The sequence below is a fragment of the Fundulus heteroclitus genome, chromosome 20 (genome assembly GCF_011125445.2).
Source record: "Fundulus heteroclitus isolate FHET01 chromosome 20, MU-UCD_Fhet_4.1, whole genome shotgun sequence".
In the NCBI taxonomy this organism is placed as follows: Eukaryota; Metazoa; Chordata; class Actinopteri; order Cyprinodontiformes; family Fundulidae; genus Fundulus; species Fundulus heteroclitus.
In genome coordinates, this window is record NC_046380.1 from 41,880,574 (window position 1) to 41,905,431 (window position 24,858).

General features: G+C 41.1%; 2 protein-coding genes across 2 annotated transcripts in view; both read right to left on the reverse strand.

Moving 5' to 3' along the window:
• Positions 1 to 2,003: 2,003 nt before the first annotated feature.
• LOC118567107 (kelch domain-containing protein 8A-like) overlaps positions 2,004 to 24,858 on the reverse strand; it is a 51,368-nt gene continuing 28,513 nt past the window's right edge. Inside the window, exons 2-3 of the mRNA XM_036151261.1 lie at positions 20,402 to 20,550; positions 2,004 to 3,884 (exon numbers count right to left, since the gene is read on the reverse strand). Coding sequence (XP_036007154.1) covers positions 3,831 to 3,884; positions 20,402 to 20,550 — 203 coding nt within the window. The 3' untranslated portion in view covers positions 2,004 to 3,830. The remainder of the gene's footprint in view (positions 3,885 to 20,401; positions 20,551 to 24,858) is intronic.
• LOC110368025 lies at positions 10,008 to 16,658 on the reverse strand. Its single transcript, XM_036151247.1, has 2 exons — positions 13,188 to 16,658; positions 10,008 to 10,814 (listed from the first exon to the last, which is right to left on the reverse strand). Exons 1-2 carry the CDS (start codon positions 14,824 to 14,826, stop codon positions 10,303 to 10,305), a joined length of 2,151 nt encoding a protein of 716 aa, XP_036007140.1. The 5' UTR covers positions 14,827 to 16,658; the 3' UTR covers positions 10,008 to 10,302.

Genomic DNA, 24,858 nt, shown 5'->3' on the forward strand with positions numbered 1-24,858 from the left:
TTTTCCCCCATACATTATTCTGTTGTTCAAAGTTTAAGCAGATTTTGTGTGGAACAGGTTTGGTTATTCAGCAAATGTCAATGATGATTTACTAGAATAAGATCTTTTTGAGGAAAGTTAGGTGGAACATCCATAAAGAAGGAAGAACTTAAGGTTTCCATTGTTATGCCATCGCACCATTGCAAAATTCAGATTGAATTGGAAGCTAATCAGAATCAGAATCAAGTTTATTACCAAGTAGGTTTGCACTTACAAGGAATTTGACTTGGTGTTGATGGTGCAGACAAAATATATATATATATATATATATATATATATATATATATATATATATATATATATATATATATACAGAGCTATATACACAGTATACTGTGCGTTAATGTAACGCAGAAGGTCTGGAGTTGCTACATTTGTGTAGCTTGTAGGTCCTGAACGGGGGAGGGAAAGACGCAGTGTCAAGGGCGGCTCTGGGCCTTTTTGATAAGGCTGGTAGTGGATGGGAAAAAACTGTTCTTGTGGCATGAGGTTTTAGTCCTGATGGACCGCAGCCTCCTGCCAGAGGGAAGTGTCTGAAATAGTTTGTGACTGGGGTGCGAGGGATCAGCCACAATCTTTGTCTGCACACCTCAGAATCCTGAAGGCGTACAGGTCCTGGAGAGATGGAAGATTGCAGCCAATCACCTTCTCTGCAGACCGGTTGACATGCTGCAGTCTGCCCTTTTCCTTGGCGGTGGCACCAGCGTACCAAATGGTGATGGAGTGGGTGAGGATGGACTCAATGATGGAGGAGTAGAACTCCTCCATCATTGTCCTTGGCAGCTTGATTTTTTTCACCTGGTGCAGGAAGTGCATCCTCTGCTGGGCTTTCTTGGTGAGGGAGTTGATGTTCAACTACCCCTTTAGGTCCTGGGAGATGATAGTTTCCAGGAAGCGGAAAGACTCCACAGTGTCAATGGTGGGGTCACAGAGGGTGATGGGGGTAGCTGGGGATGAGTTCTTCCTGAAGTCCACAACCATCTCCACTGTTTTTACAGCGTTGAGCTCCACTTTAGGTCCTGGGAGATGGATTCCTGGATCAATGTGTGCTTCTGTGCTGTTTTTGTGTCTCTCAGAATCCTGGAGACTGGGGAAGACTGAGTGTGAACAGATCACACTCACCAGCAGAACCAGCCTGGTTCTGCTGGAGGTTTTCCTTCCTATTAAAGGGGAGTTTTCCCCTCCACTGTGGGTTCATACATGCTCTGTATGAGGGATTGCTGCAAAGCCATCGACAATGCAGACGACTGTCCCTGTGGCTCTGCACTCTTTCAGGAGGAGTGAATGGACAAGACGTGATGCAATCTGCTGGGTTTCCTTAGCCAGGAAACTTTTGGACCAATCTGACTGTATGATTTGATTGAATTTGACTTTGTAATAAAGTGTCTTGAGATGACATGTGTTTTGAATTGGCACTATATAAATAACATTTTAATGAATTGACTATTTTCAAGATGGAAGGACGATTACCAAGTATAACAAAAAGTGTCCTCCACAATGTTAAATGCGGAGGACAGATTTAATTGAAATGTACATGACAATGACAAGATTCTTCTTCTTCTTCTTCTTCTTCTTCTTATTATTATTATTATTATTATTGTTATTATTATTATTATTACTACTACTGCTACTACTACTACTACTACTACTACAACTAGGCTGAGATATTACCGGAGAATATATGTTGGGAATTCAGCAAGCCTGGTCAGGGCTCCTTTGTGTAGTTGCTGCCATCTAGTGGAACTTCAGTGTAATAAAAAAAAATATTGTACAAACCAGTCCTAAGGACAGTTACATATCATTAACTGTAAAACAGGAGAAAAGACGGCTTAGTTTCTGTAACAAAACAGATGTTTCATCATAATAAACCTATAAATAAAATTAAAATAGTTATTTTTCTCTCACAGCAGCATGTGGTAAAGACATACACATTTGGGCAGCAGACATTACACCACGCAGTGGGACCTTGTCAATATCAAAGACTAGTGATTTTATTAATGTGGGTAGAAAGCTGACCTGGAATTGAAACCCACGTTTCAGTCAACAAGTCAGTCCAATATTTATCCTAAAATTGCACATGTTGTACGGTCCTTTGCATAAGTATTTCACTCATTGTACTCTTTCACATTTTGTCAAATTGCAAACACAGAGTTCAGAGTATTGTATTGGGATTGTATGTGATAGACCAACACAAAGTAGCACAGAATTAAAAACTGGAAAGAAAAGGATGCCTGTTTTTCACAATATCTACAAAAAAAATCAGCTTTTAATATATCCTAAGTAAAAATAAAAAACAAAAAACAAAAAAAAAAACAGCTGGTCTGTGAAAGCCTTAGAGATTTGTTAGAGAACATTACTGAACAGAAAAATTTCCAGACTGTTTTCCCAGGCCAACTATTAGTTGTACGTGTGCATGTCACAAATCTGCTCTTTAGGGAAGAAAGACAAGAAGGAAGCCATAAGAAGTACCATTTGCATTTGGCAACAAGTCTTGTAAGGATCAGAGCAAAAGTGTGGAAGAAGGAAAGGGGAAGCTGGAATCGGACACACAACCTTACGATTGCAAGATGACTACTCTATCCACAGTCTCCCCAAAGAAAGATGCTTCATAAAATTAAGAACATAATGGAGTACTCTGAGCATCCTCTTCATGGGACTGGGATACACCAACAACAGAGTGGTGTCCCCCATAATACAGACAACAATAGCAGACCCTTCTAGGGCCAGAGCCAGACCCATTTTTACAGTACTGGCTTGTTGAAGAAACCTAAATAGAGAGTTACTAAAACGCTTATATTACCATTTGGATTAATACAACTATTTTTAATTCAACTTGAACTGAGCTGAAAGGCAAAATCTTTAGTCTCTACATGTGCAAAGACAGTAGAGACATACCCCAAGAGACTTACACCTGTAACAACAGTAAACAGTGCAAAGCATAAACCCAGGGGGGGATAAATACAAATGCAGATTCGTAAAAGGAAAAGATAATGAGAAAAACGTTTAGCTTTTCTTTCACCTAATAGTTATCCACTCATTTATGTGGACTTATCACATGAAATCCCATTTGAACACATTCATGTTTCTGCTGTAGCATTAACAAAAACTGTATTTCACCCATGGTCTTGTTTCATTCCGGCAATGCGCAGCATCGTATAAATGATCACACTCCCAAACAGGCACTGCTACACCATAGAAGAGGCAGATTACAGTTTCTCCTAATTTCATTAGAACAAAACATTATCTTGAAGGAGCTGAAACCGTGACACTACGATTATTTATACCTGGCAGTTAGTTAAACAACCAAATGAACAAAACAACTGGATTATCAGGATGATTAAATAATCTACAAATATTGCTATTACCTCATCATCACTGAGATAAAATGCTTCATAAAGTCCACCTTATATATTGTTCTTAAATCACATAAAATAAACACCAGGCCATAAATGCAAAGATGAAATACAGATATACAATAAAATAGGTCTTTATGGGTTTTTCTGTGATTCCAGTTAGAATACAGTCCCTTCCATAGGTGTGCACTAAAATGCAGAACAGTTCCGCGTTTAGACCAACTGAATCTCAATCCAAAGGAAGACTCAGATGCTCCATTATGTTGGGTTCAACTACTTCCAGCAGGGGGCAGTGTTACCTGTTACATTGCATGCTGTAGCCTAAGTCAAATGTTTTCAGTGTTTTTAAAAACAGAGCCCTTCAGTCTGATGAAGAAAGGCCATCCTGACAGGAAGAGGTTGAATCTGCAGCAATCACCTGCTGTCAGTCACGCCAGGCTAGAGACACTCTTCATCCTTGACGTAGAGGATCTCATGGGCTGAGCTGGGAACCTGACGGAGGCAGAAATTAGGAAAAAGACGGGCAGTCAGAGGCTGTGTATATTTCCCCTCGGACACCAGAATCAATACTGACGCTTTATAATGAATTAAAACTCACACTTAGTCCTCAACAACAGTTCAAGTTGCAGTTAAACATTATGTGCTGCCGTGGCCAAGACGTTTGGGAGTGTTGCAAATATTTAGCAGCTTTTTTTTTACTTTCACACAGAAACATAACCATGAAGGTTGTGTAAAACAAGCACACATGATGGCCTTTCATTACACACGACCTCAGTAAGCCCTTGTGATTTTGTCACATAACAATCAAACTTTAAAGGTGCTGTATTAGGATTTTATATACCATACCAACTCAACATAGTTGCGAAGTGGAAGGTGAACAGCAGGACATTTAGGATCATTCTGCTTCGCCTGACGGCTCAAGCTCAGTCAGATCTGATGGACAGTGTCTGTGTACACCGATTTTCAGCAGATTCTCAACTGAATTTAGGTCTGGACTTTGACTGAGCCAATCTAGCAGATAAATATACTTTGATCTAAGCCCATAATCTAACCTGTAGCTTTGGGTCTATGTCTAGGGCTGTTGTTCAGTTCTCGCCACAGTTTTTCCACCAGGCTTATTCCATGTTTAGTTCCACGTATCTTCTGACCAGTTTCTCCCTGACCCTGCTCAAGAAAGGCATCCCCACTGTGCCTTAAACCCTCTCCATCTCTCTGCTGGGTTCCTTGGTCTTTATCATGCTGTTTGTTCTCTAATGCGCTCTAAGTTTTGTACAATAAAAAGGCAATAAATAAAATACATTGATGTATTTGCTGGTTAGAATTTGACAGAATATGAAAAGGTACAAGGGGTGTGAATACTTTTTAAAGGTGCGGTACATCAGGCTATAAGAAACACTTTATCATTGCTGAGGCTCAGAACCTCTTGCATCATGTTCTAGAGCTGAACCCTAAGCTGTTTCCAAGTGTTGTGCAATTATACACTGTTTAAAGTTATTTAATGTTTATTAAATAACACTGTCTGTTAAGTATTGTCTGGTGAATGATTGAAAGGGATGAATTCGAGCACTAGCGATCTTTTAACAGCAAAACCTGCATACACATAGAATAAAGGAGTGACAACTTCTTTTCAAGTCCAAGAATTTAATAACAGAAATAAAATGAACATCCAGAGAACATCATTGCTGTTTATCTGAATTAACACAATATTTCGATTAACAAATCCTCTCTACTAGGCTAGTGAAACTGAAGTAAACTACTAAGCAAAATGAAGATGAAAAGAAACTAAGCTAAGGAACTATTTACACGCAAAAACAACAAAAGACAAAACAAAAGTGGTTGGTCATAATCAGAATAATTCGGTGAATCCTTGTTCACTGCAGATCTGATAAAAGAAAAACATGGAGTGGAGTTAAAAACATATGGCATGTATTTCAATCCATTCACAATGCAAAGCCAAAGTTAAACAAACTTTATTTGATGAAATAATATTTTGTTTAATGTTAAAGAACCAAAGTTCACCTTAAAGAATGTGAATCGTGGTTATATTAGCTTAACTAATTCAGAACAACATTTGACATGTGTTTCAACCCATTCACAATGCAAAGCACAAGTTAACCAGAACATTATTTTGGGAAAATAACATTCTGGTTACTGATTTGCCCAGTAAAATAATTTAAACCCTTACGACCGACTTTGTTAATGCGATTCTCCCTCCGGGCGTATGGGGTCGTTGTAGCAAATCGGTGGCTAAGAGGTTACAACATAAAGTTATCAAAATTGCCTTTACCAACATTAATATTCGATAGTAATGCGGGGATAAGGCTCATAGCACCATCGAAGGATGGCGGAGCAGAACAGTTACGCTTTATGCTTTAAAACGAACTCCTTTTGAAATGTCCGAAACCGGATGTTAGCAAGGCTAATAGCAGTTTGGCTAGCGGGCGTTCGGCACTAACAAACAAAGGCTTTAGCTTTATTTTTAGTCATAATGAGTGGGCTGGATAACGTAAACATTAATGTCCCATCAATGTATGAAACCCTTGTGGAGATAACCTTCCTGTTAAAACCATAAAATACACTCAAATGATATTAGCAGTACCATAAATGGAAGGCTAGCGTGAGCTATTTCGTTAGCCCTTTGTTGTAAGCATCATGTGTCTAACCAGGGCTCTCAACTCTCACGCATTGACCGTGTGACACACGCATTTCACTAACTTCACACGCTCACACGCAACACACGACATTTCACACGCAAACATGGAATTTCTCACGCATAAAAATCACAAAGCCCGTCTGGGCTGCGGACGACAAAACTCCGTTTTGTCGTCCGCAGCCCTCCTGTTGTTCCTAACATCTCAACTCCTGTTAGGAACATACGGGGTAATCAGAGCTCTGATATATGATGGAGCTTGAATATTAAGGGCTTTATACGTTAGAAGGAGAATTTTAAATTCTATTCTTGATTTAACAGGAAGCCAATGAAGGGAAGCTAAAATTGGAGAAATATGATCCCTCTTGTTGATTTTCATCAGAACTCTTGCCGCAGCATTTTGGATCAGCTGAAGACTTTGAACTGCATTTTGTGGACTTCCTGATAGTAAAGAATTACAATAGTCCAGCCTTGAAGTAACAAATGCATGGACTAGTTTTTCAGCATCACCCCTGGACAGAATGTTTCTAATTTTGGCGATATTCCGGAGGTGAAAAAAGGAAACTCTGGAAACCTGTTTAATATGGGATTTAAATGACACGTCTTGGTCGAAAACAACACCAAGATTTTTAACTTTATTACCAGAGGCCAAGTTAATGCCATCCAGATTAAGTGATTGATTAAGAACTTTATTTTTTGAAGACTCTGGCCCAAAGATTACAACTTCTGTCTTGACAGAATTTAAATGCAGGAAATTTAAAGTCATCCAGCTTTTGATGTCATCAAGACATGACTGCAGTCAAAGTAACTGATTGGATTCATCAGGATTCATGGATAAATGTAGCTGAGTGTCATCAGCATAACAGTGGAAATTAATCCCATGCTGTCTGATAATTTTGCCAATCGGAAGCATATATATAGTAAATAGAATTGGTCCAAGGACTGAACCCTGTGGTACTCCACAGGTGACCCTAGAGTTTGAGGAAGATTTATTATTAACATGGACAAACTGGAATCTGTCTGACAGATAAGATTTAAACCAGCCTAATGCTTTTCCCTTAATCCCTACAGTATGCTCAAGTCTTTGTAAGAGAATATTGTGATCAACTGTATCAAATGCAGCACTGAGATCTAACAGGACAAGTATAGACACAAGTTCATTATCTGAGGCCATGAGAATATCATTGGTGACCTTCACCAGAGCTGTTTCAGTGCTATGATGAGCTCTAAAGCCTGACTGAAACTCCTCAAGTAGGTCATTACTTTGTAAATGTTCACATAGTTGATTAGCAACTACTTTCTCAAGAATTTTAGATAAGAAAAGAAGATTAGATATAGGTCTGTAATTTACTAACTCATCTTGATCAAGAGATGGTTTCTTAAGTAAAGGTTTAATAACAGCTACTTTAAAAGCCTGTGGTACATATCCATTTACCAAGGATAGATTAATCATGTATTGCATTTCTGCAATACGGAGGATATGAAAAAGGGGACAGACTCTTTAAGTTTTGATACAGCATTATCCGATAAAGATCTACTATAATGGAACCCTCTTTTGGGGGTGGAGAACTCAGTTAGATTAAACTCAAATGTAATTAAAAAATTATCAGATAGGACAGGGTGGTGAGGAAATACTGTTAATTCTTCACAATCAATGCCATATGTCAGCACAAGGTCTAAAGTATGGAGCCAAGAGTGCGTCGGTTTATGCACATTTTGAGCAAAACCAATTGAATCTAGGATAGTTTTAAAGGCTACACTAAGGTTATCACATTCTGTGTCAACATGGATGTTAAAATCACCCACTATAATAACCTTATCAGTATTTAACACCAAATCATGGATGCACGCTGGATCATAAAACAGTTCTGCTAACCAGATGCAGTTTAAAAAGCCACTTAGTCTGTTTATAAGTTTCGTTTTTATTAATTCTGCATTTTTTAACTACATGCACCGTATTTCTGTGTCTCCGCGCTTGCTCCTCTCCCCCCTCCTTTCCCTCGGAGCAGGTGCGTTTATCACCGTTCACTATTCAAAACGTGAATCACTACGTTTAATGTTCTCACATCGGTAGCAACGTGTGCCAGTTAAAGTCAATAGGAGAGTTAGTAGCTGTATTTCATGCTATTTTTTTTTAACAACATAGATTCAGTGGCACTTCGGTGGGCTGCTGCCTCGCGCTTTAATTCAGGTGCGCACTTTTAAGGGTCATTTTAAAGAACTTGTAACATCAGGGGCTTCATCTCAGACTTGTCAGTACCCCTGTTACCTTTATAGGAGCCCTTTACAGTAATTGTGCATTTTCCCCACTGTTTACCCGTCGCACGCAGCGCACGGGGGTAAAATCCGCCCACCTCACCGCCCAGAGCGCACTGACGAGAGCAATAGAGATTTGACTTGTCAGCGCGGCGACTGACTGAGAAACCTGTCGCTGTGAAACGTGATGGGAATGTTATACACTGTAACAGTCTAGAAGTGCATTGAGCTGAAAAGAGGGAGACATCAGCAGCTGGATCGTGCGTAAAGACGCAGCGGGAACCTCTGTGTGCTTCAGTGTTGCTGCTGAGGGGAAAATGTTGACCATAAAGGCTTGATGAAACTCAGCTTGATTCACCAATCAGCTTATAGATTTACAATGATAAACAACCCATAGATTAATGTGTAACAGTATAATAATTCAGTCAATAACTTAAAACTACTTAATTTTATTCAGTATTATTTGAACAATTGTGTATTTTTTATGTCTTAATCCATTAACTGAACAATAAAGTATTAATACGTCTCTTTCTCTTTTTAACAAAAGTAATACATGTCTACTTCATTGTCTGGTGGGATAAAAATGAGATGAAGTTGACTCCACCGGCTCTTCCAGGGTCCGGTTAGCCCCGCCCCCAAACAAGCCCCGCCCCCAAATTAGCATAATCTCACTCTTAACTTTTGATAAAAGTTGAGAGGTCTGTGTCTAACGGTTTACAAATTTCCCAATAAACCTTTTACTTCACCCTTAGCTCCCTGTCCAAACCTGTCCTTTGTCTCGTGTCAGTTCTGTCCAGTTTGGCCATTCACGGAAGGAGTGTTGAAGGAGGGAAGTTGTTGGCGGGCTAGCGTTAGCTCTGCAGCACCACATGGTGATGGAACGTTCATCACAAACTCGCAACCAATAGCTCTTTGTGGTTCTTGGTCCATATCCTTCATCAGCTCCAAAAACTCTCTTCTGGCTCCCATAAAATTTGTCCCTTGGTCACATCTTAGTTGTCGAACAGGACCTCTTATGGCAATCAGAAACCGAAGAGCGTTCTTGAAAGCATCAGTTGATAAGTCATCAAGTGTTTTAATATGCACAGCTCGTCAACATAAGCAGGTGAACAATAATCCATATCTTTTGACTTCCTTTCTTCCTTCCTTTACCATGAATGGGCCAAAACAGTCAACACCGCAATATGTAAAAGGAGGTGCTGTTTTTGTTCTTACTTCTGGTAACTCTGCCATCTGTTGGACATTTGTGGTCTTTCTATATCGCCTACATTTAACACAGTGGTAAATGTGCGAAGAAACCATACTTCCACATCCTAGAATCCATATGCCATTTGCACGCAATTCATTTATGGTCATGCCTCTTCCTTGATGTACACGTTCATGGTAGTGTTTAACCAGGAGGGCTGATACATGGGACTCCTTGGGAAGAATTGCGGGATGTTTGACATGATGATGCAAGGCTGATTGGGACAAGCTTCCTCCCACCCTGAGAACATCGGACTTGTCCAAGAAAGCATTTAGCTGCTTTAGTCTGTTATGTTTGGGCGACTGTGACTTGATGGGTTGAGTAGTTGTCTTGCAATCAGAAGGTTGTGGGTTCGATTGCAGCTTCCCCTTGCCACATGTCAATGTGCCCCTGGGCAAGGCACTTATCTCGGTGTATAAATGTGTGCGCGTTAGTGAGAGTGACTGGGTGAATGTGGCTATAGTGTACAGCGCTTTGGGTGGTCAGCATGACTGGAAAAGCGCTATATAAGTTCAGTCCATTTACCATTTGCAGAGAATTTTACTTCTGAGATCTGATTTTCTGAATTTCCTCAGTAAAAGCTTCCTTTTGCACTAGCTTGATAATGAAAACTTCTGTGTCTCTTCTCTCTTCAAGATCTGTTGTTTTGTTTGTTCTTTCTTGAAGACCTTTAAACTCTATGCATCGTTTGAGTCTGGAAATAGCCTTTACAGCTCTCGACCAATCAGAGAACTTCTTTAGACGCTCTAGAACAGGCTTCACTTGTTTTGAATGCACGGTGTGTGCATGACCTGTACGGAGTTCAGGATCTGTCCCTTCAACTTTTCCTTTTTTATTGGAAGATCTTTTTTCCAAAGGAAATCTGGACCCTTCAACCAGTTTGATTCTTTCAGTTGTGCAGCATTTAAACCCATTGAGGCGTGATCAGCCGGATTTTCCACTGAGCTGACCTCTTTATTGTTTGACACAAACTTATGCAGATGTAGGTTGCCTGTTTTGCAAAGTTCCCTTGACTCTTTGACCAGCTGTATAGCTTTGGCTGTTGATGTTACACTAGTAAGTCCATCGTCAACGTAAAAACCTCTTTGGATGAATTCAACAGTCTCTTTGCTGAACTTGTTTCTACCTTGCGATGAAATGTGTTTGAGTCCAAAATTACAACATCCAGGAGATGACGCTGCTCCAAAAAGATGTACTTTCATCCTGTAAACTGAAGGTTCGGAGTTTAAATTGCCTTTGTCCCACGAAAGAAATCTTAAATAATCTTGATGTTCCTTTTTTTTTTTTTTTTCCAGTGTCCTGTCTAGCAATGTGGCAATAGGAATTGATGTCTCAATGCCAGATAGAGCTCGACAGATTTTGCTTTTACAAGTGGAGCGAACAGATTTCGCTATAGTGCTCCGCTTGATTTATGCTTGTAAATAGCTTTATTGTGATTCCTGCAGGGAGAAATTCAAATTATATGGACACTACAATGGGAGAGTAAAGGAAGAACAAGAAGAGAGAGAAGAAAAAAGAGAAGAGGTGAAAGAAAGAAGACATAAATAAAAGGGAGAGAGTGATAAAACGTTCTTCGTCTGCTCCATCACCTGGAAAGAGAGATGCAATAAGAACAGCACAACCAACAGACATAAAGCAACAGATACAATCAAATAACACCTAGATGCCATTGCTAAATCATATGTATTATTATTTAAGCTGACATGTGTAATGTGATACCTGAAAAAAGAAAGTGAAAGAACATAAATAAATAAATAAATTATAAGCTTTCTGTATATAAGTGAACATTTAATACCTGGGACCCAGCACCTGTGGGACTTTGTGAGAGTGCACTAGTTTAGGTGAAAATTATCCAGAAGGAAATAGTTCAATAGTGGTTGTGGAGAACCAAAGGCCGCCTTCCCCGAGCACAGAGGCAGGAGTCAGGGGACCCATAACCCAGGACTCCCAAAGGGGCCCCTAAAGCAGGGCGCCCAGGAGGGGCCGACACAGGATATCTGCAACCCCCCCCAAGGAAAGAGGAGAGACGACCCCGAGGAAATCCCCCAGCTACCGCAATGCCACGCCCCCACGAGGCCGTTGGCTCCGCCGGCAGCCAGCCCCGCTGAAGTGGTCCCGGCCATGGGCCCTTAGGGCCAGAGACCCCAGGGGCGCCCCGCCCCTCGCGACAGGGGCCCCGGCCGCCCCCCGGGGGGCCAGGCCCTTCGAAGCGGCCGCCGGGAGTGGGCCGGCGCACGCCCGGGAACCCACCCCAAACCCGAGGCCCACCAATGCGCCAGAGGGCCAAGGCGCCTGCCAGCGCAGGAGGGGAGGACGTGGGGGGATGGGCTCCGCACCTAGCGGAGACTTGAGATGTTCTTGAGAGAAGGAGCGGACCACACCCATACCTGGAGAAAAAAAAAACTCATTCACACCATCCCTCCCTAGTGCCCCACTCGCCACACACAGATTAAAAAAAAAAGACGCTGTACACACATTCCCACAAAACACAGTCTTCGCATCCAACACTGACAAGAGGGGGGTCACCCCAAATCAACTATACGAGGGGCGTCTGGTCCCGCCCCCGGACCAGACGCCCCTCGGACCGGGCCCCCCAAAGAGGGGGGGCCAACACGACCCATACGAGCTACCCAGCCAGAACCCCCCTCACCCCCTAAATACCTAATAAACCCCCTCCCTCCCCCACCTTACCCTAGCCACCCCTACCCCCCACCCCTCCTGGGGGGAGCGGAGGCGTCAGCCCCAGACCTGGCAAGCCGTTGACTACCCATAGCAGCCCCCCGCCAAGACCCCGGACACAGTGGCCCGCACCTCCTCCAGGCCCCAGACTCCTTGCCGCCATCGCAGAACGGGGGTGTGCAAAAGACCCCGATCCTCCCTACGCCCGCTCAGATGTTGTGTTGTTGCATGTTGTTCTCAAGTGTGTTTAAAAACTGGGAGCGCCGAAGAGGGTGCACGGCACAGCCCACCTCTCCCCCTCCAGGCAACTGCCCAGAACCCTCAATGTCTAAGTGCGAGAGGAGGTGAAGGGAGCCGTCCGAGGTGAGGCTCACACAACATAAGCGCCCGCCCTCCCCCCATACCATGGCCTACATGAGTGTGCGTTGTGAAAATATTTGGAGTGAAAGTGTCTAAGATGCATGATAAAATTGGGGAGAGGGGCGTCACCAGAAAGTGGCAACCTCCAGTAACGCCCCCTCCCCAAGGACCTACATGTGTGGCGGCGTGATGGAGCAGGCAGAGGGAGGAGTCCGGGGATGGGGAGCAAAGGACTGGGAAGCCATCCCAGGGAGCCAGCTCCCCTACTGACTCTAGGCACCCCCGCTCCCCGAAAGCCCCACCCAGAGAAGGGGGCCTCGCCAGCGGCACCACTGTAGCCCAGGGGCCAGGGAGAGGCCGCACTGCCCGCTAGCCAACCACCCACCAGGACCAACACCTCAACCCCCCCCCCCCCCAGCCCACCCACCAAGCCTACTGGCTTTACCCCCCCCAAAAATAAAAAAAAGTAAGTAAATAAATAAATAAGAGGAGGGGACCCTGGCCAGCCAGCCCGCACGAGCCATCCCAAACCCCACTCCCCAAGCGAAACCCGCACCAGGAAACGACACGGACCAGGACCGGGACAGGGGGCCGGACACAAGATGTTCCTTAATGACATGGAATTGGTGGAACATTCTTTCCACATCACACATAATGGCGACGAGGCCCTTTCTAAATCGGCATAACACTCCGACCAATGTGTTGGTGAGATCCGGTCCAGTCAGTAGATGATCGTTGAGAGATGTTCCTTGGAAGTGTGCAGAACAGTCAAAAACCACACGTATTTTCTCTGGTTTGTGGGGGTGGTAAACCCCGTGATGCGGGATGTACCATGCTGTCTTGTTGTTCAGCTCATGTTCTGGCACCTTTTCTGCATCTCCGCGAGTTATAATATCGTTCATGAACTTGAAATAATCTTTATAGTATTTCTCATCCCTTTTTAGTCGACGTTCCAATGAAGACAATCTGTGTTCAGCACTTTGCTTGTTGTTTGGGAGATTCGGATTGTCTGTTTTGAATGGTAACGGGAGTTCGTAATGACCATCATTCTTCTGTTTTATACCTTTGGTCATCTTTGACATGAACAAAATGTCTTCCTGTGAAACTGGATTGTCATCTATTGCATGTTCAGAGAAATCGGATTCCAAAGCCTTAATCACATCAGTTGGACTGGCTTCCTTTACTTCAGTTCTGCATTCAAAATGTACTTGCTGCTTGAGTTCAACTGCTGGTTGTGAAACAGGGAATACTTCACAAACAATTATTCTGTGACTTGTACCGATGACATCATTGTGATTTTGAGATTGAGATGAACAACCAACTATGCTCCAGCCGAGATCAGTTAACTGTGCGTAAGGTTGGTTCTCTTTGCCTGCAAGAACTTTGCGTGGTAGGAGGGCTTGTTGACAATTATAGCCGATAAGTAGACCAACTTCGCATTCGAGCAGTGGAGGTAGCTTATCTGCCAGCTTTTCCAGATGAGGCCACTTTAAGGCGGTTTCAGACGTTGGGATATGTGATCTGTTGACAGGGATAAACTCTCTTGTATATACTGGTGGCAGTGTAATTCTCTTTTCATCGTTATATCCTCTAACTTGAAGATTTACCAGCTTGTCACATGGTATAACTGTTGACTTGGTGGACATAGTTGACAAGCGCAGATTGACTTTACTTTTATTTGTGTCAAGACCTTGGGCTACTTCATCCAAGATGAAGGATGTATCACTTTGTGAATCAAGTAGTGCATAAACTAAAACCTCTCTGTCTGGGTCGTTCTTTGAGGAAACCCATACAGGTAGAATAGAGGATGTCAACGTGCTTGAAGTTGCTTGAGTTACCCTGTTAGAGATCGCCACCGATGGTTTGTCTCCTTCTTCAGCGTCAGCTTCGTCATCGTCTGGAGACTTTTCACTCACTGCAGGTATTACCCTGTTACGCTCAATGAATGCATCATTGTGCAGACATGTTGGATGTCTCTTTTGACATTTTTCGCATGTGCTCTTTTTGTCACACTTCTTGGAACGATGTCCTCTCTCTAAACATCCAAAACACAGCTTTTCTGCTTGTGCAAACTTGATACGGTCTTGGAGTGGGGTTTCTGTGATTTTGAAACATTTATCAAGGATGTGACCATTTCTTTTGCAGAAAGGACAGGTCACAGTATTTGTGTTATATGAGTTTGTTGTTAGCATTTTTGCTTGGATGACTTGATTGCATAATTGTTTGGGTTTACTTATTTCCATACCTTTAAGTCTGCTTCAGTGGATACAAAATCTGCAAACACATAAAAAGATGGATATTCTCCATCACTAGCCCTTCTTATTTTCATGGCTGTCCGGTTCCATCTTGTGGTCAACCAATCTGGGGGTTGTAGCAAGAGTTTTTGGATTTCCATACAATCATTGAGAATCTCCAGTGACCTTATGTGTAACATTGCAGCTTCACAATTCTTCAGGAAGTCACCAAATTATCTCAACTCACTTCCATCCTTGGAGTTTATTTTAGGCCAACTGTGAAGCTTGTCTCTGAAGCATTTTCCTATGGTGAATAGATCTCCGAAACGTTTTTTTAGCTCTTTCCAAGCTGAGTCATTTGCTTTATCTGTCCCCACTAGAAGAAAACCTTCAACTGCTTTCTTTACGGGTCCACCAAGATACTTTCTGAGATAATTTGGAATGTTTTTCCTTTCTATCAGGGTTTCAAAGGACAACTGCCAATCTTTGAACTTTAAGGGGTCACCAGTGAACAATGCAGGTTCTGGAGTTGGAAGACGATTAGCGTTTATTGCTTCAGCTAGTATGCCAACTGGCTCATAATTTGACTGTTGTTGAGCTACAACAGAGGAAACCTGTGTGGCTTGAGGGATGAATGGTGGACTTGATGCTTTAAGCGTTTGGCTTATGGTGGCCTTAGGTTGTTCAGCAGGACTTTGTTGGGCTTGGTTTATTACTGTAGGATTATGTGGCATAGATTCAACGATTTTAGCATTATGGAAATGGGTAATATTTAGAGCTGGAGAAGAACTGTGTGCTGTGAGAGGGATTGCTTGGATTTCACTTTCTGCTTTAATGCTCTGTGATGAACTCTGACTTTCAGAAATACTTTCAGCTTCATCATAAATCTTTACTCGTGCCTTTGCAGCATTCAATTTTTTAACTTCTTCCAAGCGTTTAATCTTTCTTCGCTGCTCTTCCATTGCTTGCTACCTTTCCAAATTCTCGCGTTCTAGTTTTTGTAACTCCATTGTTTCTTTTTCTTGCTCTTCCATAACTGCTAATATTTCTTGAGATGCAGCTGCCTCAGCCTCTGCTTCCAATCTCTTGGTTGTTTGTGAACTACCTGAACTACTTTTAGACCTTCTGGATTTTGACCTTGATGTCGTACTTTCAGATCCTAAGCATGACCCAAAATCTGGCCACGGCTCTTCGTCGCCTTCTGCAGAGTCTCCTTGCAGTTGTTTCTCAGCTCTTCTGACAATAAATGCAGAAAGTGATGTACATGCATCTACTTTGCGTCTTGCGTCTGCACCAGCAGTGTGTATTTGTCGTATTTCTTCATAAATGGTTTGCATATATATGCAGGTGACATTTACATTGTTAATCAGCTCCTTTAATTCACTGTCTGAAGCTTCTTTTCTTAATATTACTTTCCTCAGTCTTGCTTCATATCTCCATTTTTCAAAACCGACTGCATTCTGTGTTGAAGCATTTTAAGTTTCTCCTCTTGAAGCGCTTTACCCTTTTCTGTTAACGTTCTAACTCTTTCACTTCTTCGAACAGTCTGTGGTTCTGAGATTTGCTCAGTATCATTTTCCTCCACTTCAGTACTTGATAGAGCATAGAGTTCTTTATGATCTTTGTCAGTCATTTTATAAGTCTGGTTAAATGTCATGCTAAATGCTCTTTTTAAATTGCAAAATACTCCTTCAAATTTCTAACTTATGTGACTTGAATATTACTTTATACTGTAGCTGTAATAAGATTCACTCTTAATACAGATGTATTTCAACTTAAACAAATTTGTTAACTTCCCACTTAGTTTGACCTCAAGATACATACACAACACTCTTTCCTTAACAACAACACACTTACAGGCCCGGACATGTTCTCCGGGCGACGAGAAGTTCCACAGGTGCTGGATGTGCGTCGGTCAGGCTCATGATCCAGGCCTTCTCCTTGGTCTAAGCAGTAAGGAAGGTCCAGGGAGGTGAGTTCCACGGAACGGCTGTTCTGGGGAGCATGTAGCTTTTGGGTCTTCCGTCACATGGGGGCCCCATGGGGCCCCCATGTGACGGAACTGGCTGGGGCCTTGGGGGCCCCAGAAGAGTGTGTCTCAGCAGCTTGGAGTCAGTTAGAAGCAGGAGAGAAGAGATGAAGAGATAATCTGTGTCTTTGGGAGGAAGGTTTTACAGCAAGAGAGAACCCCTGCTGGGAAGAAGGGGCGTCCAAGCTGTGAGGGTCTCATGTTGCAGACAGAGTGGAATTTCCTTTGTTACCCCTCCATACTACATGTTCAGAATTCAATCTAAGATCAATTATTCGTCACGGTGTAATTATAGCATAACACAAGGTTAAGCAAACAGTCTTAAAACCCATATGAATAAGCCTTTTTAAAGTTTTCTAAAGATCAAAAAATAAAATAAAAACAAAACTAACTGTAAGAACATTTTCAATAAAAGACAATAAAAACTGACAGATGAAGAAATTAAATGTTTTAACATTTAATTTCTTTATACTGAGGCGGTACTGCTTAATTTTGAAATTTGTTTCTAAGTGGCCACAAAGGACACTTTTATGAGGAGGAGCTCAATAAGCATTACCAAACGAACCCAAAAAACAACTGAAATCTTATCAGCAAATCTGAATTAATTTATGTAAATACCTGTATCCTTAATAACTGTGGTCCTTTTAGCAGTTATTGTTGTTCACCTGCTTATTCTTTGTTTTTTTTTGCTTTTTTCTTTTCTTGCTGCAAACTGAAATTAAGCCTCCATGAACAAGCATTAAACACTGTGCAATCTGTCCTCTTGGAGCAATGTCTGCTTTCTTTAAACCTTAACCAACACATAAGGCATTAAACAAATGAGAGCAGTGTTACACTTTGGAGTTTCTACTAACAGTGAGGATTCAAGAGGACAACATGCAGATCAAACAAAAGGTAAAAAAGGCTCAGCAAAAATGTCCAGAATGAGCTTCAAGTAGAAATAGTTACATTCTGTGTGCAGGATGCATAGTCTTGGAAACATGACAAGTCCAGAGTTACTGTGAGAATGGCACCGCACACCAGACAGTGTCGGACCCCTGTGTGTGATAATAAATATTTGCTAATAAATATTTTTACTTAAAAATAATAAATATTTTTGATAAGAAATAACATTACTAGTTGTTAAAATCAAACGGAAAATGTAAATGTTAATAATAATAATAATAATAATAATAATAATAATAATAATAATAATAATATGAATATGAATATGAAATATAAATATTGTGATAATTCAGATAATATGAAAACTTATGACTAAATATCAACATTTTAAATGGAATAAAAGTTCATGACCAGTGGCGGCTGGTGGAAAAAAATCTAGGTGGGGCTGGCCAATAGATTTCCCTGCCTAACCCAGTACATGCCATCAAATTAAAAGTCGGAAAATTACTACGATTCCACAATAAGCATTTAAGTCCCTTCTCAGAATCAGCAGCTTATAGATACATTCAACCATTTACAGCTATATTAGGTCTTATTTTGGAAAGGAACAGTATTAAATACAACACTAAAATTCACTATTTGTCACCAAAGTAGGCATACACCATACTGATACATTATCTTCAGCCAAACAGTTTCACTATGACACAATTTCAAAATATGAAAAAAAAATTATCAGCTGACAAAATTATGTACCTGATACAATGTTCACAGCACCTTCCAAAATCTTTCCAACATATAGCCCAATATTCAAACTCACTTACCACACGACAAAATGTGTGTCTCTCTCTCTGTCGTCGTCGCCGTAATCGCTACTTCACTGCCTGACTGACTGCGAGCTACATTACTTCATGTTAAAACGGCTTGCCAAATACCTATATCACTGTGCAGCAAGGGCTATGATTCCAGGAGCCCCAAAGCCATTCATTTTGGTGATGCTGATTGGCCAAATATTTATACATTTTCCCTAGCAGCATTATACAATTGATTATTTCGCTACACTTGCGGGGCTCCTTGAGTGACAGCCCTAGGGGAGAAATGCTACGTTCTGTCGGTGGAAATGCACTGTTAAATGAGAGTCAATTGGAGAGTCAATTGTTAGAGTTAGTAGAAGTGTTTTAATAATTCTTATTACATGTAGCCACATACTATTAATTAAAAACTGTCATTAATAATACTTTTGAAATCTAAATATATTTTGACTTTTCCCCTCCACATCTAGGGAGGGCAGCACCCGAGCGCCCCCTATGGGCCAGCCACCACTGTTCATGACACTGAACTAAAGTTTGGGGAGCTGATGAGAGATCGGAGCATCCATCAAATAACAGACGTAAAGAGTTGTTTCTCATAAAGGATGGAAGTTGTAAATACAGCGGTCAAAGATGTGAAAATTTACTGCTAAATAAAAAACATAAACAATTATAGGATATTTAACTTACTATTCCATTATAAATAATTAAACTATGAATATAGTCCTCTCACTTAAACGCATAACCCCTCCCTGGGGGCTGACTGGGGACATTGTGACAAGTTGGGAGAAAGGTGAAGTTTTTAGCTGAATCTGTTTCACTATTATGTTCGATAATGATGAAACATCAATGTATTGTTTTGATATTAGTAAGATTAATTATCCAAATGGCCTGTTTGCCAAAACGTATTTGGTCACAGAACAAAGCTCAGCTCAGAAGAATTCAACATCTATGTGTCTTACGGGTTAAGATCCTTACTGCAGCTATAAAAAACGGCAGAGGCTCGAGATGAGCTAAAAATTAATTTGAGCAAAGTCCTTAAATGACTGTGCGTTCAGAGATGCCCTTCTGCCCACCTTGGTTGTAATGGGTGGTTATTTGAGTCACTGTTGCCCTTCTATCAGCTCGAACCAGTCTGGCCGTTCTCCTCTGACCTCTGGCATCAACAAGGCATTTCCGCCCACAGAACTGCCGCTCACTGGATGTTTTTTCTTTTTCGGACCATTCTCTGTAAACCCTAGAGATGGTTGTATGTGAAAATCCCAGTAGATTAGCAGTTTCTGAAATACTCAGACCAGCCCTTCTGGCACCAACAATCATGCCACGTTCAAAGTCACTCAAATCACCTTTCTTCCCCATACTGATGCTCGGTTTGAACTGCAGGAGATTCTCTTGACCATGTCTACATGCCTAAATGCACTGAGTTGCCGCCATGTGATTGGCTGCTTAGAAATTAAGTGTTAACGAGCAGTTGGACAGGTGTACCTAATAAAGTGGCCGGTGAGTGTATATATATATATATATATATATATATATATATATATATATATATATATATATATATATCACACTCCCTATGGTTAACCCGTTAATCTATTCATGGTGGATATTAGGGACATTTGCCTATTTATTATTTGGATTGAACCAAACTCTACAAAGGGGTAAAAAGATATATATCATCTTGTACACGGGTATCAGTTAGCAGTAGGGTTTGGGAAAAGTATTAGTTTGGGTTGAATTCAATTGCTTCATTCAGCTAAAAGCCTGACGACTGTTCGACTAGATGTTAGCCTTCGACTGCTCTGTGGATAATTTCACTTTTCCAAAACATCACCTGCAGTGTTGATGTGGGGGTGAAGCTCACCTGGTTAACTCCTCCCACCACCAGAAGGCGGTCTCTGATGATGATGGAAGAGGCAGAGCATCTGGGGAAGTTCATGGGAACCAAACGTTCCCACTTCTTTTTCTGAGGGTTAAATGCTTCAACTGTGTCCAAAGCTGAGGGCTCATGACCTAAAGGAGGAATTTAGATGCAAACAGTTAAACTAATTTGAACAAGTCACAGTATGGCGTCAGTTTATTGCAGTTACTTGTAGGGGATGGCACTAATGCAGAAATGTCATTTTATGATTTTTTTTTTACAGCAAAATAACAACTTGATCACAATTTTCTACTACATAGAACAATGAGTTTAAAGAAAACACCCAAACAACTTTTCTGAACAGACTGCCTAATCTTGCCAGCTTGTGTCAACAGCAGGTAACATACAATAGGTCCATGAGTAACAATTTATGTACACTCAATCCAAAAAAATACATTAAAGGTAAAAAAGCAACACCACTCAAATAAAGTGCACTCTTACACTTGAGTGAAAATTCATGATGTTTATCAGTTTAGGAGAAGGTGCCGGAAGTTGCTTAAATTAGCTTTAAAACGTGTTAAGTTCAAAGTACAGTATTAATACTTAAGGTCCTTGGACCGTGGAAGTTTGAAGGAAGCTGTGTCACAGCTCATTTGCCGTATTCACATTATCCACCTTATTCCTCGGTTAAATGATGCCATGCCTGAACTCTGTTGGTAATTGCTAGGCCTGCATTTTGACGTTAACAAAAAAGCATGTGGGACCATTTTACGACTTACATTAAAGGTATAGTGGACAATCGGTTAGCTTCGGTGTTAGCCATTCATTGTAGCTCTTCTGCTCTCACCGTATACTTTGAACATGGATGAGAAGAGGAGGAAGGCCTCAGTAGAAACATATAAGACAGACCAGGCTGCAGAAACAAATTACAGGGGGGGCATTCCATTTTTTTAAGGGGCACACTTTTTAAAAAAAATATGTATATACGCTTCAGGCTGAACAGTGGCTCTCTAACCACTCCTACACTGCTGAGAAAGAAATTCTCAATAAAATCCCAAAATCTAAAAAAACCTAACAAACAAAAAGCAATAGTGTAGTCAGTGTTGCCAAGTTAGGCAGGTTTTCACCCAATTGGGCTTCTTTTGAACACATTGAGCTGGAACAAAATAGCTTATGGGCAGGTTGTAAAAATTTGGGAAGTTTTTCACATTTGTTGGGGTTTTAGAAAGAATTACTAACAAAATATATCAAAATAGTTAATAATAGAAAACTAAAACCATTTTAATAAAATGCCATCTCCTTCAACTCATTTTACTGGTCAATTTATTTTTTAAATGAGTCGAATCTATGTGACATCACGTTCTGTCTCTCTTCGAGGTCGGTCGTGTCTTCTCTACTCTCTGCTTCTCTCTTCTCCAGCTTTCCCCCCCCCCCCCCCCTCCCACTCTCCTGCTTCTGCTGCTATGTCTTGTCTTTCTGAGCACTTTCTTCATATCAACCGAACTCTGAAAAACATGGATCTGGTAAGCTGGTCTCTCAATGCTATTGATACATTTTTTTCGACGTGTAGGCAACAATCGGGGGACCCGTCTGGTCCTGATTTGACTAATTTTGTGGGATACACACTATATTCTTGGATGGAAAACGGTGTGTCTTTCGACTTTGTCATTCCTGGACGTTTGAAACGTTTGCATGTTTGGATTCAGGACACTTGGATTTCTACTTATTGGATTTGGTGAATTTTTGATGTATCAGCAAATACAGCGGATGTCGGTAGCCATTTGGCCTTGATCAGGCTGCCGGCTGCATATGACATGCCCGCTAAGGCGGTGAACGGACAGTTCTGGAAGGTGGAGGAGCGACACCGAAAAGCTGGATGTGCTGGTACGCAGACTGGCTTCAGTGGTTGAACTCAAAGGGTCATGGGATAAAATCTGGAAGTGAAGCGCGGAAAAGCCCAACAATTTGGAAAATTGGATTTCACCATTTGGAGCCAGCAAAAGACTTAGGGCTGCCAGGAAAGTAGTGCAGCTTGTCTCAATAACAAATAACATATTTGGTCTATGCCCTCCCTCTCTAATCACTCCTGGTTTTGTTATGAGGAACGAGCTCAGAACTCTACCCTGCTACCCCCTTCCCCGTTGACATCTGTGGATGCTTTCTGAACTGTTAGCCGGCTGATAACATCAAGGACAATGGCCTCCGGAGAGTGTTCACGGAAATATAAACACTTTCACCCAAACAGACACACATAACTGATGCTCATAAAACTGATGAACTTACACGCGACTAGTCTCAAATGTTTACCTTCTGCTATATGTGTCTCGTCTTATTTGTGCTTTTTGTGAAAGAGGTTTTTGATACCTCAAACTGTATCCTGTTATAGGATAAAGTGTGAGTTATGTTTTTTTCCTCTCACCTTCCTTTTTTTTGTGGCCTCTATTTTTCCACAGAGTAATGGCAGTGCCCTGTGGGCACCGTGTAAGGCGGTTGTCCTTGGCAGCAAGGCCTTAGTAAATCGTCTCCTCCTGTAAATGTTTGTGATGTTTGTTTGTTATGTTATGGCGGTTGTACTGAAAGAGCAATTTCCCTCTGGGATCATTAAAGTATATCTGATTCTGATCAATGAATAATAGTTATAATGAATAATATTGTTATAATAAAACAAGAAAAGAATAATGGTCAATCAAGTGTCACTATAAAATTGTATTGGTCAACATAAATGCCCCAAGAGGCTTTGAGTTCAACTGATCAGCTTAAAAATATTTCATGGCTGTGTGAAAGTGAAATGTTTGATTGAGCTCTGTAAGATAAATTAAGTTTATATTGAGGTAGATTTATTACTCATGCTGGGAAGCTATTGATAAAAGTTTTTTTTTTTCCAGTTGATATATCATGATTGTTAAAGTGATCGTGTGTGTTATTTGGTTGACTGATTGTACATTTTGTGCAGATTTTTTTTCTTTGCTTCAGCTCAGTTGTGTGCTAACACCATGTTCTTATGTCTTTAATTGTTCTGTGCTTTTAACATGAGAGAGTTTGATATTTGGACTTGTTTTTTTCTTTTAAGCTGGGCAGGTTTTATGCTGGTTTGGGTTACTGGAAACTAACAGTGGGATAACCTGTAGAGCTGTGTCTTGACTCAAAAGTCCAGCATAAGCTATACACTGATAAACATGAAGGCTGGTGTCAGGCTGAACACTGAAGTAAAAATTCATACTAGCAGAGGTTCTGTAATTAAAGCAGCTATGAGAACAATAATAATCAGATCAGAATAAAGCACAGTTCCATTCTGTCTACAGTAACCCAAGTTTCTTCAGTTCAGCAGTTTTCCTGCTTGGTTCTGCTCCTTGTGCTCCAAGCTGTCTTGCTAACCCTCCTAGCAGGGGCGATTCTAGGATCTGACCTTTGGGGTGCTCAGCCCCCAGTGTTGACTGATTCCTGGCATGAACAACAGGCTTTCTGTTTTCAGTCCAGATGTAAGATTGTTAGAGTTGACTCATTTATGAGCTAAAGCTCATAAACAAGCTACAATATAGGCCCATCCAAAATCAGTAACAAACAGATTGAAATGTTTTCACTCAATAAAACCTTGTGCATTTGTAAAACCTGCATGATGGCAATAGTTAGACTAGCTATATTGATAAAAGTGAGGAATAATTTCCCTAAAGACACAAAACTAACTTAGCTTTCTTGAAATTTTATTTTCTCTGGCTTAACAGAGCAAAACATGGTAGCCCACAAAAAGCTTGGGTTGGCTGAAAAAAGGGCTGATACAACTACACTTTCCTTATTGTCATATTGCTTTGCTTACAAGAGAGACAAATTCAGCAGTTTGGATATGTACCCAGTTGTGTGGAGAAGCATATATATATATATATATATATATATATATATATATATATATATATATATATATATATATATATATATATATATATATATTAGTGCTGTCAGTTAAACGCGTTATTAACGGTGTTAACACAAACCCATTTTAACGCCGACAATTTTTTTGTCGCCGCGCTCTCCGGACTGTGTTTCTTTTACCCTCGGTGCTTTCCGTAGTTTCAAGAGTGCTAGAAAACTGTAGCAAAACACACCCGCCCCGAAGGAGAAGGACCTCGCTGCAGCCTGCAGAAAGGGGCGGGTACGAACCACTGTCAGTTCCATACCTTATATGGAAATTGGACTATTGCACTCCGGAAATGAAGGGGGCGCTATTTTCATAATTACCAGTACCTTAAAGAAGCGGAGTTGAGAGGTCGATTGAAAGAAGTTTGAGACGTTCTTCCACTGATGTTCGGCACATGATCCACAATGCAAAACCTACGAAGTCAGCAAAAGGTATTTTTACCTTCTTAAAACTTGTTTTCACATAGTAAATAATTTTTTAGATTAGGTTGAAAATATAATTAACAGCTGTAGACAAGTGAAATTCGTAATTTATACAGGGAAGGCTA